The 20,534-nt window shown below is 40.0% G+C and overlaps 1 protein-coding gene across 1 annotated transcript in view; it reads left to right on the plus strand.

Moving 5' to 3' along the window:
• Positions 1-20,534, plus strand: part of LOC122801873 — a 226,390-nt gene that overhangs the window by 29,199 nt on the left and 176,657 nt on the right. Inside the window, exon 4 of the mRNA XM_044071535.1 lies at positions 13,363-15,665. Coding sequence (XP_043927470.1) covers positions 13,363-15,665 — 2,303 coding nt within the window. The remainder of the gene's footprint in view (positions 1-13,362; positions 15,666-20,534) is intronic.

Genomic DNA, 20,534 nt, shown 5'->3' on the forward strand with positions numbered 1-20,534 from the left:
ACATATACTAATGGACAGACGCTCCAGGAGGTTTCTCCGCTTCTGGCTGGGAGCCAGTCACTACCAATTCCGGGTCCTTCCCTTTGGTCTCACCACAGCCCCCAGGGTGTTCACCAAAGTATTAGCAGTGGTAGCGGCCCACCTGAGGCTTCAGAGGGTGCAGGTCTTTCCCTACCTGGACGACTGGCTTCTCACCGCCCCAACAAGGCATCTACTTCTTTTGGCGAGACTCCTTTCTCCATCTTGCTCCCCGTCTGGGCATCACGATAAACACAAAAAAATCCAACCTAGCACCCACGCAGTTCATAGATTTTATAGGTGCCAGGTTAGACACGAGGAGATTGAGAGCCTTCCTCACTGCGGACAGAGTTCAAAACTTGCAGCTCCAGGTGCGGGCCATTCTCCACTCAAGCTCAGTTCCGGCGGAGTTGGTCCTGAGGGCCCTAGGGTCCATGGCGGCAGCGATAGCGCTTCTTCCTCTTGCCAGGTTCAATATGCGCATCCTTCAATGGACACTCCTAGTTCAGTGGTCGTATCTTGCTCTTCCTATGCATCATCCCATTGCGATCAGGAAGGCGTGCAGGCGGTCCCTCCTGTGGTGGCTACACTCTCCAGATCTCCACAGAGGCCGCCCCTTTTGTGCCTCTCCCCCTCTCGCCACGGTGACCACGGACGCCTCCTGCCTCGGGTGGGGGGGGCATTTTGCAGGCCGGACGGTCCAAGGCACGTGGAACGATTCAGAGACCTCACTGCATATCAATGTTCTAGAGATGAGAGCAGTGCTCTTAGCGTTGCTAGCACTTCAGGCCTTTCTTCCCTTGGGAACAATTGCGATTCAATCGGACAACATGTCAGTTGTCTGGTATATCAACAAACAAGGGGGAACCAGGTCTTACCCTCTTTGTCAAGAAGCCATGAGAGTGTGGGAATGGGCAATCTCCACCAACCGCTTTCTCATAGCAACGCATATTCCGGGTCAGTCCAACATCCTGGCGGACAAACTCAGTCGCACCATTCTCACCCCTTACGAGTGGTCTCTCAAAACTCAGGTAGCGGAACGTATCTTCGCACGGTGGGGAACTCCTTGTTGCGATCTTTTTGCGTCTCCCTCAAACACCAAGTGCGATTTCGCTCTAATACCTCCTCCCGGAGGTGCCCCAAGAGACGCTCTGGTGCATGCTTGGCCACCCGGTCTTCTGTATGCTTATCCCCCCTTGCCTCTGATGCTCCAAGTTCTTCAGAAAGCCTCTCGGTTGGGGTGCAGAATGATTCTCATTGCTCCTTTTTGGCCTCGACAGATCTGGTTCCCTTTCCTAAGGTCTCACTCAGTGAATCCTCCTTGGATTCTAGATCCCATACCGGATCTAATATCTCATCCACCCAACTTATCTCCTTTGAATCTGGACAACCTGAAGCTGACCGCTTGGCTGCTCCAGTTCCACTCCTGATCAGGACTCCCGGTATCTCGTCCCCTGTTAAGGCCATCCTGGTGGCAGCTCATAAGCCATCCACTAGGAAAGTCTACCGCAGTAAGTGGAAACGGTTCTGCTTGTGGGCGGAGCGGCAAGGCCTAAACCCCTTCACAGTTCCTCTTCCGTTGGTACTTGACTTCTTAACCTCTCTTTTTAATGATGGTGCCAGCAGTTCCACGGTCAAAGTACAACTTGCGGCAATTTCTCATTATCATATTGGTCATGACTCCAGTCCTCTGATGTCTGCCAGATTGTGTAAGATTTTCCTAAAAGGTACTTTCCTTCTCAGGCCCCCTGTAAAGCAAGCGGTTCCTCCTTGGGACCTTTCTTTAGTCCTCCAGGCCTTAACCGCCCCCCCCTTCGAACCGGCGGCTACGGTAGATCTGAAATTTTTGTCTTTCAAGACCGCATTTTTAGTGGCCATTACTTTGGCCAAGAGAGTCTCAGAGCTTCAAGCATTATCAGCTAAGCCTCCTTACTTGGTCTTGCATCCGGACCGTGTTTACCTCAGGACCAACCCGTCCTTTCTTCCTAAGGTAGCTTCCGAAGCAAACATTAATCAATCCATTAACCTCCCTGTTTTCTTTCCCAAATATCAAAACAAGGGTGAATACAAGCTTCATTCCTTAGATGTTCACAGGCAACTTGGATTTTATCTAAACAGGACGGCTGGTCATAGGCAATCCGACCAGTTGTTCATTTCCTTTGCTAAATTTAATTTGGGCAAGCCAATTTCTAAAGTCTCATTATCTCGCTGGATTTCACAATGTATCTTATTGGCTTATCAAGCTTCTGGAAGGCCCGCACCGGAGGGTGTACATGCCCATTCAACCCGGTCAGTCTCTACCTCGGCCGCCTTTAAGGCTAGGATTCCTCTAGATGACATTTGTGCAGCAGCCACTTGGGCTTCATCTCATACATTTATTTCCCACTACAAGTTGGATCTTACATCTAGGGGTAGAGCATCCTTTGGCTCCGCGGTGCTCCGGAATATCCTTCCATGATGGCTGCCCAAGGTTCAGGTAGCTGGGGACTCTGTCCCACAGGTTGCAGACAAATGAATCTCCTACTTCAGATTTAGAAGTTATGAACTCACCATAACGTTCCATCTGAGTAGGTGTATTCATTTGTCTGCAACCATCCCGCCCTCCTGTCCCCCTGGCCTTTTCAGTTTCCTGCATATGATGTGTTACCCTTTTCAGGGTGTTCATGCTGTTGGCAAACTCGATCTGAGGTCATGTAGGGAGAGCAGGGCATTATGGGTGAGGGGAGGAGCTGAGAGCTCGGATCCATAGCTGGTAAACCATGCCGGTTCGGATCCGATATCGGATCCATAACCCACAGGTTGCAGACAAATGAATACACCTACTCAGATGGAACGTTATGGTGAGTACATAACTTCTAATTTTATACAATATTATTTTTCAGTATTGTATTGTTTAATTACTTGCCAGTGTGATAAGTTGTTCTACTTCCCAAACCCCTTTGTTTCAACTTTTTAAACTTTTATATTTTTTAATTTTTATAGTTTTTAACTGTACTGTATTTTAATAACAGGATGTTTTTAGTTTATTCAGTTTGATTTTATTTTATGGTAACCAGTTCAGTTGACAGCAACTTTTTTAATTAGTGTTTTCAATTTACTGCTTTCAGTTTTTAGTAGGTTAATTGAACTACACACACACACACACACACCACATGTGCATATATATATATATATATATATATATATATATATATATATATATATATATATATATATATATATTTTTTTTTGAATTTGTATGCCAGTAGTACTGATGAAGTTGCGCCTTCAACAGGGATGAAAGCGCAAAATGTGTATATTGTGCTCAGCTGATTTTTTTTTTTTTACACTTCAGTATGTGGGTGTGTTATGCTAAATCAACAGTTTCCTGTGCTATTACTTTGCTGGGGGTTCCATTTGACTGGGTTACCGGTTGGATTCTGCATTAGTTTTAGCCAGATGAAAGAACTGGATCTGAAAAAGTCTACAGAAGAAAGTGCTTATCCCAATAAAACCTATAAAAGGAATGATCTGGAGTCAGTCTCTCTCTTTGGAGGATTTAGAACTGGATTTATTTTGTTTTTAGAAATGAAATTTATTTAGTTAAGGGATTGCTGTAAATACTTGAACTCTCAGTAATCCTGTGCTGGAATTTTGGTTTGTCCTGGCACATACCTCCTGTATATGGCCAGGATGGATTTGGAGATACTGGAGTCCCCACCAGTAGACAATCTTTGATTGTGGCACTTAAAAACCTGAACACACTGAGAACAGCTACAACATAGTACACAGAAATGTAGTAGATGAGAGAAGAGAAGCTGTAATAACAGATTGGCCAGACAATACAAGCTGTCTTCATCATTTGGTCAGTCAGTACCATAGATTCATAGTAGTCCTGTATTAGAGAGTAATTGTGTTATTTACAAGGTGTGTTATTTAAATGCGAAGAACTATTCATTCCATGTTTTCTGAGAAACCAAATGCTTTTGAAAAATATCCATGAGTCCCATCCAGGGATGCCCAAGTGAAAAGAAAGAGCTAGAGGTACCATGTTTAGGCCCAATGGGACAGCACAAGTCAAAGAAAATGGTGAAAACGTTTCACTTTGTGACACGCACAAATGAACATTTAAAATTATAATAATCTTTACTTCTTATGTGTATACTGTTATTTGAAGCGTCCAGCAGCTGTTCATCTCTGGGATATGACTGCCACAACAGTAGTCAGTGTGCTTAAGTCAGTATTTGTGAGACATTAAGTACTTGAGCAGGTTATGTCAGATACTGGTCCACAGTATTTCTGTTAACAGTTCAGAAATTTTTCCAGAACATGAATTTTGGCGCATTACATGGAGTCCAAAATTAGCAACAATAAAATGGGCAAGTGGAGTTCATAATACCCACAGAAACAAAAAAAAAAAAAGGAAAATCATGCAGAAGAAATGTAGTGTATAATGGACATTAATTTAGCATGGTTTATATACTTATATATGATTACTGGCGTAGTGCACTGATCAATACTGACCAATTTCAAGCTCAGCCCTGGTAAAAAGAAAAAATGCAGAAATGTAAGCAATAAAGAGTAGTTCATACTAATTACATAGAAAAAACTATGCGTGCACATTCCATTGAACATGCACATTGCAATGTACAATCAAGCAGTGTCTACAATATGTACATTAGTTTTTAAAGTGGGTCACTTTTCAGTGAATCTTGAGAGAGGAGACTAGACTCAGAAAGCATATAGGTTAGGTGGTATGCCCTGTGTTGAAGCTGGGGCATTTGGATTGGATGAGGTGCTTTTTGAGTTGCATTCTAAATTTGGAGTAAGTGTTAAATTTCCTTAATGTCGATGGGGACAGCTTGTCAATGAGTAGATGCCTGGTAGTAGAAAGCATGTGCAGAGCTGTGGAGTTTGGTTTTAGGGGTAATGAGAGTTGGAGTAGCTTGTGAGTAGTGTCTCAGGTCGAATGAGGATTTATTTTGTGAAGTATAGCTGCAAGGGGGGTAAATGTGTGGAGTTTGTAGAGATGAGATCCTAAAAGTAGGTTAGATATTTGTTGTATGAGTAGCCATTTGGCGTTTTCTAGGGTGATACAGTGATGCTCACTGAGAGGTGAGTAGTTAATCAGCAGATGCTGTTAGTGGTAGTCTGGAGTGTGGCAGTGTTTTTCATGTAGGCAGAAGCAAAAATTGGGAGCCCATGTTCAAGTTGAGAAAGGAGAACTCCCTTACCAGTGGCTGCTCTAGCTGGTTGGGACAGAAAAAGTGTGATCTTTTTGGCCCAAAAGAGGAGGGAGTTTATTTTCACTCTCACTTTGTCTCTGTGGAAATGAAAATTAAGTGACTGATCAAGCCATAATCCTAGGTATTTGAAGGTGGTAGTTGTCTCCCTGGAGTGATTGTGTTTGTCAAAGATAGAGTTGGAAAGCGTGGTGAATTTTCTGTGCGGTTCCAAAAAGGTGCATTTTTGGTCTTGGTAGGGTCAGTAAATATCTGTTTGCGACCTTTGGAGCTTGTAAAACAGTTAATCTTTTGTGTGGAGAGGCCACCCTGTGCCCTCGTGGGAGGAAGGTACAGTTTGGACTGATCTAGCTGGAGTTACAATTGCAGGGTTCTGTTTAGGGTGTTTTGGATAATTTGAACTTTGACTGTTTCCTGTTTTTCTGCTTTAATAACCTACAGTTTGAACCAGTTTGAGCTGTTTGCACATGGCGCAGCATTGCTCACTACTGTGGGGAGGGATTGCTGGTTACAGACATCTGCTCTCTAACCTCGCAAATATTACTTAAACCAGAGCTCTTCATGCCTAAACATACTAATACCTGTCCCTGCTGTATTCCTTCATCTGTTACAGCCAGACCAAGATTATTCCTAGGACCATGAACTGTCAGTTTTCCTCCTTTTCTCCTACCAGACAGGTTGACATGAGTCTAATGAGGCAGTGTAGAAACTGCCTCATGTACACTGACAATTCCCTGCTTCTAAATCATTCCTGTACCATTGTGAGAGATGCACCTACATTATGAATCTGGAATCTCCGCTCTCTTGCGCAGTAGATAGCAATACAGAGCAGGTTGTCAGCCCACCTGCCATAACTCCAACTCATGAGACACAGCATACACATAGACCAACATATGCAGAGGTACTCACAAAAAAAAAAAAATACCTAAACATCAGAGACCTTCAAAACACATACATACTAAACCAACCATAACATCCAAAATTATACATAATGACACAAACACAAGTGTCTCGCTATCAAAGCCTGTAAGGCAACGCACGTCCACTCCAAATATCTTAGTCATAGGAGACTGTATAGTGAGACACACACACATGTCCTCCTCACCAGGCTGAACAAGGGGAAAGTCACAGTCAGTTGTCTTTGTGGTGCCAGGATTCATCAGATTTTGTAGGCACTCAAGTCTCTCAACATGTACCATTATGATTCGGTCATAGTACATGTTGGTGTGAACAGCTTGAGATGTACCTCCCTGGACTACATGAAGAGAGAAATGATTGAGCTCTGTGTGTGTCACAGGCAGGTATGTCCCTGGCCTTTAGCAGCATATTGCCTTCACCTAGGATGATACTACAATATAAACAGAACATCCAAAAAATAAAAACCACACAGCTGGGATGAAGTTGGCATGCCAGTACGCCAGAAGCAAAACCAGAATAAAAACTTAGTGACAACAAACATAGCTATGTAAAATAAACCAAACAATCTTTTATTATACCTTAGTAAGCACTCTCGCGTTGACCTGAGTGCTTTATCAGACTTTAAAAATAGATTGACTCACTATTTAAAATCCAGAGAACAAATCAGAGACTGATTCCAGTTATGACATCATAACAAGTTATCCAATCAGCTATAGAAGCTCTAACAGCAAGTTAGACAATACACTAATTACCAATGTATATTAAAAAAATAAAACTATAATTTCCAGTATAACTTAAGTACATTTTATATATATATATTTATCACCTAGTTCTAACAGTATATATGTGCTTGGTCATGGTAGGATATAAGAGTCCAAAGACGTTAAATATAGTTCCGAGAGATTGAGAGATCAGTATATTGCCAGATTTGCATAATGAAATGACTGAATGAATATTTGATGAAAACATATGAAAGCTGTAGGTTCCTGTCTGTTGCAGTTAGAATTGCTAGGTATTTCCAACATACAAAATTCAATGCTTACAAGTGGCTATAACCCAAAAACGAAAAAAGAAGAAAAAGCAGTACAGTCAATTCCTTAAGCATAGCACAGCATTGCAATAAAACATAAAAATTCCTAAATGCGTATCATGAAAACCAGTTAAAAATAAACTGCTGCCACTGTAATATATGTGAATCACCTGTAAAACTAGAATAGATAGAATAAAAAATAAATATCAGGGTACCTGCATTCATAAAACTTCACAGTAAACATCTAAGTAGGTGTGTTATAATCACAATCTTTGTAGGCAAAGCCCATGTATACTCATGAAACTTAAAAGCTTGAGAATAAAAGCTGACTAGTGTTGCTAAAAAGCATCAATCATCATTCAAGTGTTTTATGTATAAATGTGTATGTCTGCTTACAAGCGTCAGGTCTTATAACCTTAATGAACCTACTCAATCAGAAATAAAGGTGAAAGTACCTTACCTGATAAAAATCATCCAAGAAAAAGTGCTAATTAAGTTATAAACCTGCAGAACAAGGCCAGTGAATGAGGCGTAGATCCTGAAAGCTCCAAACGAGTGTAAACAAGTCTGAAGTTGCTTAAGAACCATCGTCTATGTGCAGAGAGCCAATCAAAGAAGTCTGTGTGAAAGAAGGATGTTACATCCTATCATTCCCTGTAACTGGAGTCAAATAACCAATCAATGGGGTAAAAAAAACAAAAAAAAAAACTTCAGTGTAAAACTTGACTTCACAGTAAACATCTAAGCAAGTATGGTATTATAATCGCAACCTTTAATGATAATGCCACAATATAAACAGAAAATCATTAACTTCAATAATTGGCTTGGTTTTTGGTGTCATTCTGAGGGGATCCAGTTTCTGTCAGCCTGAAATGACATGATCAATGGACCTCAAGGCTTTGCCAGAGATGGTCTTCATCTGTCACCCTGGGATTTTGGCTACTGGCAAAGGCTCTTGCCACCCCTGTAGTGCCTTTTTTAGGCAGTGTCACAAGGACAAAATTCTTGATGTAACAATTTCATCAATAAACAACCTCAAGGTTATGCTGCTAAATGCTAGGAGTCTTAGCATGAAACTGCACTCACTGGAAGCAATCCTAACCTGGGAAGGGTCTATATTAGTTTGATGATGTGTGATTTCACCGAATCAGTGACTGCACTTCAGCGAAAATTGTTTCAGCAATTTATTGAATTTACCAAGGGCAAAGAAGTAGTTGGCCAACTACTCAACTTTGCCCTTTTTGCCACTGTAGTGCGATCTGGGAGTTGGCATATATAGTTGGGTGTGTGTGTGTGTGTGTGTGTGTGTGTGTGTGTGTGTGTGTGTGTGTGTGTGTGTGTGTGTGTGTTGGGGGGTGAAGCTTCCCACTTGAGTGGGTTCGATTTAGTTGGATGTCAGTCTGTTGTGCTGCAGGGCAAGTATTTACTTGCCCTTGGTAAATTCCGTGAATAGCTGAAACGATTTTCTCTAAAGTGCTGTCGCTGATTTGGTGTTCGTTGAATGGCACACAGCAAACTAATATATACCCCCTTGGAAGATGCTGACAACTGTGCAGTCACAGAGAACTGATTCAAGGCAGTGGAGAGCATCCCAGCCATATCGGGTTACACCTCCTTCTACACGTTCAGACCACGAATGGAAGGTGCGAAAACTAAAGGAGGCGGTCTATCAATATTTATTAAAGATAAATACACCTCCAGATAATTAAACAGTATGATTCCCTGGAGACGCTTCAGGTGCAACTGACTGTTGGTAGACACCTTTTCAAGTCATTGCCAGCTACAGAACCTTTTCCATGAACCAAGACACCCACTCTGCCTACAAGGATCTACTGGAATCTATCAAGGTCCATCTAAACACCGTGGTTCTGGGTGATTTTAATTACCCATCCACTGACTGGGTAAATTATTTATGCTCAAACCCACTTGCCCAGAGGTTCCTTGAGTTCATTAACTCCAACACCCTAGACCAACTGGCGGCCACCCCAAGTAGGGGCACCAACATCTTGGATTTAGTGCTTACCAATATGGGACACCTGTGTAGCACCCTCACTTTGAGGTCTTCCATTGTCAGATCTGACTACATACAAGTCTCATTCGAAATAACTGTCACACCGGACCCCCACCCCAGCAGCAACTAAACTGAAAAATTTCTCCAAAGCAGATTGTATTCTTCTAAGGGTGGTATAAATACCTTCACTACACCTCCCCCTCAGATGTGACTGGCAACTATGCTGAGTCCTACACCAATGCTTTTTACAAGCATCCTGTATAACTGCATTGACGTGGCCATTCCTGATGGGTCCAAAACAAGCTCTTCAAGGAAGAGCAAACCTGCTTGGCAGACGACTGGCATTAACGGGCTTTACAATAAGAGCAAGAAATTGTTGCCCAAAAGTAAGGGGGAGTGTGCCCTAAACTGGAAACACTCCCTCCTCAGCTTAAACAAGCAAATAAGACTTTTTATGAAGTCCTCCTAAGCACGCTACCAGACCAAATTAATGTCTTCAACTAAGGACAACCATAAGGGGTTCTTTAGTTACATCTGTAGCCTAAAAGGGTAAGACCCAGATTTGCACCAAACTGGTAGTTAAATTATACCACATTCACTGAGCCTGTGGACATAGCAAACCTGTTAGCCAACAGGTTTTGTGAAAACTTCATTCCCTTGTCCCCACCATTCATACCCCATGGCATTCCTTCCACCTGTCCCCCACCTTGTATCTCTAGAGAGCAAGTCATAAATGCCCTCTCTAAGGCCAAAAACATAGCATCTGTGGGACCTGATAACATCCCAGACTGCATCCTAAATGGGGCTCCAACAAGAGTTAGCAACACCATTGGGTACTCTTTTCAATCATAGTCTCTAAACACTGGCTTCGTCCCATCCGAATGGAAAATGGCCACTGTTATCCCCTTGCCAGGGCTGATGCTTCCACTGACCCCGGGAACTATAGATCTGTTAGCCTGATTAGCCTTATCTGCAAGGCCACATCATCATGGACCTTATCAACAAAGATCTCCAGCACTTGACCCTACTCAGTTTGGATTTCTCAAAGGGAGATCATGCCTGTTAAACCTGGTGGACTTCTTTGAGACGGTCACCAGAGCCCTGGACTAGCAGAAAACTGTGCATACAGCCTACCTGGATTTAGCCGAGGTTTTTGACACCAATCCCCACTCAGGCAGTATTGACAAACTTACCCAGCTAGGTATTAACCCTTATATTGTTTGGTGTGTTGCTAACTGGCTCACTGATAGAACCCATACAGTCAAACTAGGGAAAGCGCCTCCAACAGCAGATCCGTAACCAGTGGTGTTCCACAGGGATCAGTCCTGGGACCACTACTGTTTAGTTTTTGCTTGGAGAAAAAGATTCCAAAGGTCTGTGGCTGACAAAGTTTGCTGACGACTGCAAAGTGAGAGCAGTCATAGAATCCCCAAATTATGTCATCATCCTACAAGAGGATATTATTCAAACAAATGCTTAGTGCCAAAGTCATGGCCTTAAAGGCATTGCAAAAAAATGTATTGTCATCCCTTTTAGTAAGAGCGATGTTCCTACTAACCACCACATCAATAGAAATGCCTTGAGTACGCACTCGTGAGAGACCTGGGCACAGGCTGAAGGCAACCTTATCTTTAATCACCATGTCTCCACAGTGGTAAGAAGGGCATTCTATATTGCTCATCTCATAAGTAAGGGCATTGCCTCCAGAAGAAGTTATAACCTCCCTGTACTCTTCCTCTCATCAAGCCAATAATTGAGTACAGCGCCCATTTTGGTATGTACCTTTCTAGGCACCTGCAGCAATTTGAGAGACCACAGAAGTTCCTCACAAGGACAATTCAAGGTCTTCAGCATCTGTCTTTTGTGGGTCAGCTGAAAGCACCGTCACTTTACTCTGTTTCATACAGACTACTATGAGGCAATCTCTGCTTTATTGGAACTGCTGCATATGTATAAGTCCAGTGGCTCATGGGTTACTCGCGCTAAAGACCTTAACCTGGTTTGTGACATTAATAGAACCTGCTGGAGGAACGGGTTTGTCTCCCAGAGGTCACCGCACCTGTAGAACAGACTCCCAATTCATGTCAAGCAGAGAACCTCTTTGGCCATCTTCAAGCGCAGTCTGGACGATTTGGATGGGTAACTGTGAATTTACCCCCAGGGATCCACCTGTGCGTCTCTTGGACAGGGGGACAGTAGGTGCTGATCGTGGAAAACAAGGGCCGAAGTTGACTTGGCTTGTAAGGGCCCTAGGGCCATTAGTCTAGTAACTTCCTATGATCCTGTGACCTTTAGTCTCTTTATGTGAGGTACGGCCAGGTAGATTAATCAATTCTAAATAGTGGGAGGAGCTAGAATTGGACCTTGTATTTAAATTGACAAGGAAATCCATTTCAAGGCTCCTGCATTTTGTTGTCGGCTCCCGTCTTTTTGAGAGCAGCATTTCAAAAGTTCCCTGACTGTACTCCATTTAAGTCATTATTTTGAGTACAAACTTTTTGTAATTGTTAAGGTTGTAGAATGGTTACTTACCTTACATGCAATATTTGATCTTTACTGAATAAATTGTTTCAATTTATGACTTCATGCAGCAGCCTTTTTCCTACTCGCTTTATTTTATTTAAAAATTAGATTGCTTTGAATTTCTAACCTGATGAAGATCTGTGTGTAAGGTGAAGTTGGTTTTATCTCTCCTTATTTACTGTCCTTCTGACAAAGAAAGTAGCGGTTTATTATTTTTAGCTGCTGCTTTTTTTTTTTTTTTTTTTTTTTTTTTTTTTTTAATAGTGCAACTTTTAGTTTTACTTGTGGAGTAGCTTTTTGTTCTAGAATTTTGTATTTTGACTTGTGCTGTACTAGAGGAACATGGTCAAACAATTCCTAGGATTATTAACCTGGAATTTTTGCTGTTCTTGGGAGAAAGACGGTGATGATTTATTTGACATTGCTCGCTCATCTTGTGTGCAGTCTACCTGTGATAATGAGATCGACTATGACCTTAATATAATTTAGAAAACTTGCACTTATTTCTCAAAGTTTTGTTACAAAGGTTATTTGTTTTTAAAACAGTGAAAACTATTAAATGCCCAGTAGCCACCACATGGTTTGCATATTTGAAAATACTGTAGGCAGGGTTCTGGAAGTGAGGATTCCACAGTGATTGGATCAACTGATTACAAAAGGCTTTTTTTTTTTTTTTTTTTTTTTGGTAGAGTACTTTGTGGGAACAAGAACTAAAGTGCCTGAATTTGATGGGAAGCTGGTTGACCCACTGTAGTTAATTGTTTTTTTTTCTGTGAATTCCAGCCAGACCTTACAACTGTACCTAATTTGGAGGTATGTGCCTACTCTCAGGCTTAATTTGGCCCTTTTCATGATGTGCTTATTTTTTTTTTGGGGGGGGGGGGGTTATACATATTTCAGGCTTGATTTGCCCAATTCACACCAATTTCCGAATCATTCTGAGTCACCCCTCTGGCACACATGATTTTGAGACTGTTTAAGTTAAAGGTAGTTATTGGGCATGTAGTCAAGAAGAGCATTGATTAGCCTAGCCCAGATTTCCTATTACCTCAAAGCAACATAGTGGCTTACTCAGTCACACAGTAGGCAAAGTAAGGCTGAGGGAATTGAACCTTGTACAACAGGAAGTAGCTCATTTACAGCTCACAGACTTAATCCCCTGCACTAACTGCCGGCGGGCAAGAAACATCCTACATGTCCATCAAACTGGCAGTGTCAATAATTTAAATAAATGGGGCCCATGTTATAGTGTCCTTTTTTCTGATACTCTTTATTGTTCCTTTTTGTGATCACTTTCTTTTGACCGGTGAGTTGAGAATGCATTTACTGCTTGACCTCCTGGGCAGACCTACAGAAATAAGTTTGTATACCAAAGAAAAATTGTTTCTGGCAAAATTTAAATGGACAGTACTTGCATTTCAGGTGCTAAAGGTGCTGCAGAATATGTACATATTGGAGAACAAATGGCACTGTGTTTGTCAGGAGATAAATAGAGCTTGTGAAAAGAAGAGAGAATTGCATAAATGTGCATTGTGCTGCTACTATGAGCTGCTTCTTTAAAGGTGATTTTTTTTTTTCAAGAAAACAAAAAAACAGTGTTAAACTTTCTAGCAATTTTGTTTTTTTTCTGTTTCTCTTAGGTTTCAGCAAAGAGAGCTTTATTCCTCTGTTGGATTGTGCATATACATCTTTCCTTCAATTTCCTGGAGAAATTCGTGATGAAGTTTGTGCTTTGGCTAAGCATTTAAGGATGTGGAAAGTTTTTAAAATGTGCAAGGAGCTGCAGGCAAGTCACCTTTTGAGTGAGACCTTGGAGTATGATGAAACATGCAGCAAAGAAGAAAAACATTTGTTTTCCCTTTTAAACTCACCCTGGACAGGTTCTGACAGACAAATTTCTTTTTATAATTTGGATAATAAGCAGAACATTTTAGCAAGTAAAGGGGCAAGTTTTCCTAGTAAAATAGACACCAGTTTTCAGTCATGTCGAATAAAGGAAATGACTAGTAGTTTAAAATCTTCACAAAAATCTGAATTTTTTCAGGACCAGGATTTGTCCCAAACAACAGATTGTGCTACTGTTGCCTTGTGCAGAGTAGAACTGAACAATGAAAATTATGAGCCTGGCAGATGTTATAAATTATTTGATGCAATTCCAGGATGTCAGATAAGCTCTGAGGTGCCTTCAGTTAAAACCTTGTCCTCTTCAAAAGCCATTAGTCACTTTGGTTTGAAAGTGAACAGTGGTTCCCCTCTAAAATCTTCACCTGAGGATACCTCGGCAAAGTGTAAGCATCTACGATTTCCACATTTATTGCAGTCAGCTCCAGACTGCATTTCAGAAAATGTTAGTGAAGAAGATATGGTTCGAGACTGCAATTTTGTCAGAACACCTGTCAAGTCACCAAGTAGGCAGCCATCTTATGAGGATGAAGTTCATTCTCCTAACACAGCTGAAAAGTACAAACTGCTTGGTGTGCTTGGGCTAAGGCGTAAAGTTCCTGTTCCCATCAGTAATGAGGAACAGCTTGGATGGAGACAAAAGAAAAGGCTGAGGAAACCAAAAATTAGTAATTACACCATTTGCAGTGTAAAGAAAAAGAGAAAAAATGATGTTGGAGTTATAGATTCACAAGGTATCAAACCAGATATAGTTCAAGAACATAATGTTGATGTTAAAGGTATCGCATTAAAACAGACCCAGGAAGTTGAAGTCAAGGGACTTAGTCCCCTCAAATCTACAAAAGCTGAAGTGCTCACTCATGAAAAAGTGAAAAGGATTGTGGGTGTGATTAAAAAGAAAGGAAATGGATGGTCAAGAAGAAAAAGGAGAAGTAACCTACAAAGGTTACTGTCTCAGAGTGATGTTCCCAAACTTTGTGACGTTAAACCATTAAAAGAAGAGTGTTATGTAGTAAGCAATCAACTGACCACTTCTTGTCCCAGGAAAAAAATTGCTCTTAAGAAAAATACAGTGGACAAACAGAACCAAAAGAATCAAAGTATTAAAATGACTTCAGATCTTACTAAGTTCTCAGAGCAGAGTAATTTGCCAAGAAAGCGCAAACCAGAAAGAATTTTTGTTGCAAAAAGGAATACCAACCCTACTGTTAAAAATCAGACTAAGTGCTGTAAGCGACAATCTGCAGACTTGGTGAAATTGCACAGAAAGCATTTAGGAAACCTTACTCCTAAAAGTGAATTTAAGAAAACTGACAGAAGAACACTTCACAAAAATAGAAAAGTAGAAAGAAAGCCTAAGTTGATGCATGGTATCAAACTCCAAAGCAAAACCTGTAAGCCAGTTCAGATGCAGAAGAGAGCAAAGGTGGGACACTGTCAACAAAAACTGTTTGGCACAGACAACAAAAGAGAGAGAGTGTCATCTTGCAAATTAAATCTCAAGAAGCACTTCTCTGTGACTTCTTTACCTAGGAAAAGAAAAGGGCAATTTACTCAAAAGTTATTGGATAATGGTATTCCTTTTGGCTTCACTGGAAAAACGGTTAGAGTTCAGAATGCATGTGCCACTAAAGTGTGTACGGCAAATTCACAAGTTCGTACAAAACCACTTGAATGTAAAAAGAAAATTTTGACAAAATTTCCTGCACCGTCTACTAAAGCAAAAGCATTGCATGTTTCTAGTAGTCAGGGAATTAGTCAAAGCAGAAGAAAAAGAAAAACATTTGCTACGGCTAAAGTTTCAGAAGATGCCACTAAATCAAACGTTTCTAAAGCAAAGTTGGTAAAAACAGTGCTATTGTATGGTAAAAAACTGTTAAACCTAAAGAACAAAGATTCATTAATAAAAAAGAGAAAAAAAACATGCACTGCAGACATGCAGGAAAAAACAGTTCCACTGTCTACCTCAAGGAAGCCTGTTAGACTTCTTGAATATGTCGGCACTTGTTCCAGAGATGGTGTTTCTTCAAAACCACCAAAGGTATGGTACAGTCTGTCTGTAATGAAAACAGTATGGTTATAAATATAGCATAATCTGCTTTGCTTCTGTAATTACAAAAGTATTGTTGTCAGTAGCTGTGTCATGTGAGACTTGCCCAAGAAGGGAGAACTCAAGAATTATAATGTTGAGTATTCTCTGGGGATGGCCACTGCTCGAGTCCATTGCTCATCTGTGCTGCTAGTATAAGGCAGAGTATTACTCACTGTTAGTGTCATGTTTGGTAATAGGAGACAGCAGTAGTCATCTTTTGACCATTCTCTGCTGTGTGCCTGGTACTGGCCAGTCTTATTACACAACTGCATCCTCACTAAAACTGAAGAAGACACGGACACAACTGCCTGACCTGCTCTTCTACTAGTTGCATTATGTGGCTCTGTGTAGCATGGCCTATTTAGTACACTGACTCAATGCAACCTCAACTTCTGGCGATATAGTTTTGCTGAAAACCTCTGTGTGTGTGTGTGTGTGTGTGTGTGTGTGTGTGTGTGTGTGTGTGTGTGTGTGTGTGTGTGTGTGTGTGTGTGTGTGTGCGCGTTGATTATAGTACAAGTTTTTGAATGCTAAACTCTCATATCCATTATTTTCTTGAGCTAGACTTGAGAACCTTTGCTAGTTCTGAAGGATGAAATTTACAAATGTACAAGCAGCCTATAGCACATGCTGCATGCACTTAATTTACACACCATATAGTAACTCATATACAAGCAGATATCCATACACATCCACAAGCACCATTTCATGTGGAGGCAAAGACTTCTGCACCCGCACGTTCATTTTCTAACTCCAAAGTTTGTATTCCCATTGGAGAAAGAAGAATTTTAAAGTCTGCAGTCATTAATCATGCAAATCAGTATTAGGCACTGTTATGATTGCTTCAGTGATGAACAGTCACTAGTTATTTTTGTCAGGTCTAGGTATCTGTGCTTTTAAGGAAGGAGAACCAAATACTTGCTTTTGATAGGGTAATAATCCTAAAATGCATAAGGGGCATCCGAGCAGAGGCAGTTAGAGATGAGAACCTCTTGTAACTATTTGTGTACATACCTCTTCAGTAAGCGGTTTATTAATTGGTAGGCCTATTATATTTTGGACTAGGGGAATTGATGATGGTTATGTTGTTGTCAAAGTCTGCACTGCCAATCATGAAAGTAGCAAATATATTTACTGGCAAAGTGTTACCATTTTTGAAACTTTTGCTTGACCTAGTATTTCAGATTTGATGTTTCTGATTTTTTTCTAGTTATTTGTGTCTTGATTATTCCTACATTTATGTCTGATGTACCTAATAATCCATGCTTATTTTCTTGTGCTGTCAGTACCTTAGCAGGTAGACAGAATTGGTATATTCCAGTTACTTCAGACAAACCAATAGTGGTGTCAAGGGCAGTTTTCCTCTAATTCTGATTTAACAACTTTGTACTAAACTGACATAAGATGGGTTATTTCAAAAGATAGATGCAAGTGGCCTGATAAGGGTCTTAGTTCTGGAGCTGATTTAGCATAGGTATTGTAAGGATTGTCTTTGTATTTATCTGAATGATAATTGTACTGAAGAGAAAAGGGCATCATTGGTTGCTTTATTAGCACCAGGACCATAACCAGGAATTGGCAAACTGTACACAGAGGAGCTGTATAAAGGGTACAGGTCACACAGTGGCACTCTGCAGTAATCGGATAAAGCAGAACATATAGTGTTTGTTTGTAAAGAAACTGTATTACAAAGCTTACTGCCTTGAACGCCTTTGAACAATGCTAATATTAAGTTTTGACTTCCAAATAATCAATTAAAAATCAGACTCGTATTTAAAGAGCCATGAACCAGATTTTGCATAAGTGCACTCATATTCATACTATAAAACCTACATCAGTACAAATTATCAAACCATAGGGGGACTTGGCTAGGACTTCAATTGATTTAAAAACTTACACCAGGAAATTAAATTTGAATGTTCTCTTTGGTAATAATTCATGCATTTGTAATGAATTTAGGGTTGCTAGTGTTTTTAACCCTATATTACATTCCTCCATACTGCTTTTTGAAAAGATTTGTACCAATGATATTAGAGCCTTGTTTAATAACAAAATCCCACAAAAATTTCAGGATTTTAATTTATCTATTAACGAGAAGGATGCCCTTAAAGAATTGAGTTTTGCTGGTATTCGGGTTATTAAACCGGATAAAGGGGGAGGGTTGATTTTTGTGAATACTGATACATATGAAGAAAAAATGAAAACATGAAAACCCCTCTTACTAATGAGGCCTATGTCAAAGTCTGTAGAAATGAATTAAATGGGGCTTACCAACGTTTAAAAGGGCTTATTAATGATTTGTTTATTGATGGATGTATTGACGTTGATTTATACAACTGTCTTTGTATTAGTTACCCCATTACCCCTATAATTTTTGGATTACCCAAGATCCATAAAGACTTGAGGGATCCCCCTTTTTGTCCCATTGTTGATGGTAGGCAGTCCATCACATATGGTTGTGCAAAGTTTGTTGACCATAAACTAAAATTGGTGTTAATTGATGAACCTCAGATTTGTAGAGATTCATGGGCCTTTTTGAAGAACATTAACAACTTCCCTTTTTCTGAAGAGAGAAATTTTCTCACAATCGATGTCTGTGATTTATACACAGTGATACCACATGACATCGGTTGTGATTGGGTGAGGGAATATTTGTTGGAGAAACAGGTTGACGGGTCCATTATTGATTTGATTATCTATTTATTAGAATTGGTGCTCAAGAATAACTACTTTATGTTTGACAAGGAATTTTATCTACAAAAAACTGGTGTGGCCAAGGGTTCCCCCTTTGGGGGCACCTTTGCCAATACAGTTATGGCCTTTTGGGAAAAACATTTTTTATTTAAGAATGACATTTTTCAACAAAAGGTAGCCTGGTACACCCGTTTTTTGGATGATATGTTTATTCTTTGGAAAGGGGACAAACGTTCAGCTGAATTGTTCATCCAGGATATAACACATTACACCAAATTTTTGAAGTGTACTTGGGAATTTCAAACTGATAAAATTTCATATTTAGATGTCGAATTAATTAAAGATGTTTCGAACAGAAGATTTATTTTAAGAATATTTAACAAACCAACGTATTCTAATGCCTTTCTTCACTATTCTAGCTGCCACCCCCATTGTCAGAAAAGGGCGGTGGTTAAAGGCCAACTTGTTCGGGCAGCTAGAATGGTTTCCTTGGATAATGATTTTTTGGATGAGTGTAAAGAGAAGAGAAGAGAAATGTTTACTAAATGTGGGTACCCTTGTGTTCTTTTGGATGATTTGATTTGTGAGGTTCACCACAAGAGGTTGAATGGTTTGTTTAAAGCCTTATTGAAGAAAGATGTGAGGGATGCTGTACCTGTTTTTGGACTTGAACCTGATGCATTAAATTCTGAGGTTGGAGAGAATGTTATGGGGGATAATATGGCCGGAGATGTTGGGTCAACCATTGTACCAGATGGTTCAATTTCATTAGATCAGAACACAGAGAAATTGAGTTTTATTACTACATTTTCTTTGGATGCCCTGCTTTTAAGATCTATTATTATGAAGAATTGGTGCTTTTTGACTGAGGATAGCACTATTCATAAACGTGTGGGTGATTCACCTAAAGTGATCTTTAGAAAAGGCAGGAACATAAAATGCATCTTGGAAAATCAGACTCCTAAATCACACTAAATGTGAAGCTTGCAGGAGGTGCAAACACATTAATGTCAGGAATTCCTTCACAATAGCTGGAAGGAAATACAACATTAAGGGTAAATTCAATTGTAATTCAAAGGGGGTTGTTTATTTGAGTACCTGCACCTTATGTGTGGTCTTTTATGTTGGGAAAACTGAGAGAACCTTTAAGAACAGAATTTACGAACATCTGTATGCTATTGAGAAATGGAATTTAAATAATGCTTTAGCTAGGCACATTAAAGATCATCCTGCGCATAGGTTTGTCTTGTTATAGATAAAGTGTATGAAAATAATAGGGTTGGGCCAGTTTCTTTGAAGCTGGATGAAAAGGAATTAATGTGGCAACTTAAATTGAATGCCCTGGTCTTCCCTGGCCTTAATGATTCTGTTTCTATTGGAAGCACCTTAAAAATGAGGGCTTTAAAAAGATAAAAGTAATGTTAATTTATGAATTCATGCATTAACATGGGTTTTTAACATTTTTTATGTATTTGCAAATTATGTTTATATTTATGTAAGGCATGGTTTGATATTTGTACTGATGTAGGTTTTATAGTATGAATATGAGTGTACTTATGCAAAATCTGCTTCATGGCTCTTTAAATGTGAGTCTGATTTTTAATTGATTAATTGGTGATGTCAATTAATTTTTGCCTATTTAAGGATGTCTTATGCTTTGTGTTTGGTTTGTTTTTTGTCCAAGTTTTGACTTCCAATAATTTATTTAATTTATATTTTTATGTAGAAAGGGTGTTACTTTTGCAATGGAATCACACAAGGTAACTGTGTAAGATTTAATAAATTATAGTTATTTGGGCATTGAAAGAAATTTCTCATGGTCAAAGAAAATGTATTTTCTGACATCAGGTATGTGCGAGAGGTGCATGTATGTAGAGGAAACTGAAGCTAAGCTCTGCTTGGCAATCTCTCCCTGCGGAAATGCACGCAAACACACACCCACATATACTAGCACATATGCTGAGGATCAGATGTTTACATCTATAAAGCTTCACTTGTATCTCAGGACAGTACAAGTTCAGAAAAACTGCCACTGACCACAGCAAATCAAACATACCAGGTTACCATAAAAAAAAAAAAGCAGTGATGGAGGTCATTGCAGAAAATATTTATAGTTACATATGT

The sequence above is a fragment of the Protopterus annectens genome, chromosome 5.part0 (assembly GCF_019279795.1).
Source record: "Protopterus annectens isolate FY-2018-M chromosome 5.part0, PAN1.0, whole genome shotgun sequence".
Classification (NCBI taxonomy): Eukaryota; Metazoa; Chordata; order Ceratodontiformes; family Protopteridae; genus Protopterus; species Protopterus annectens.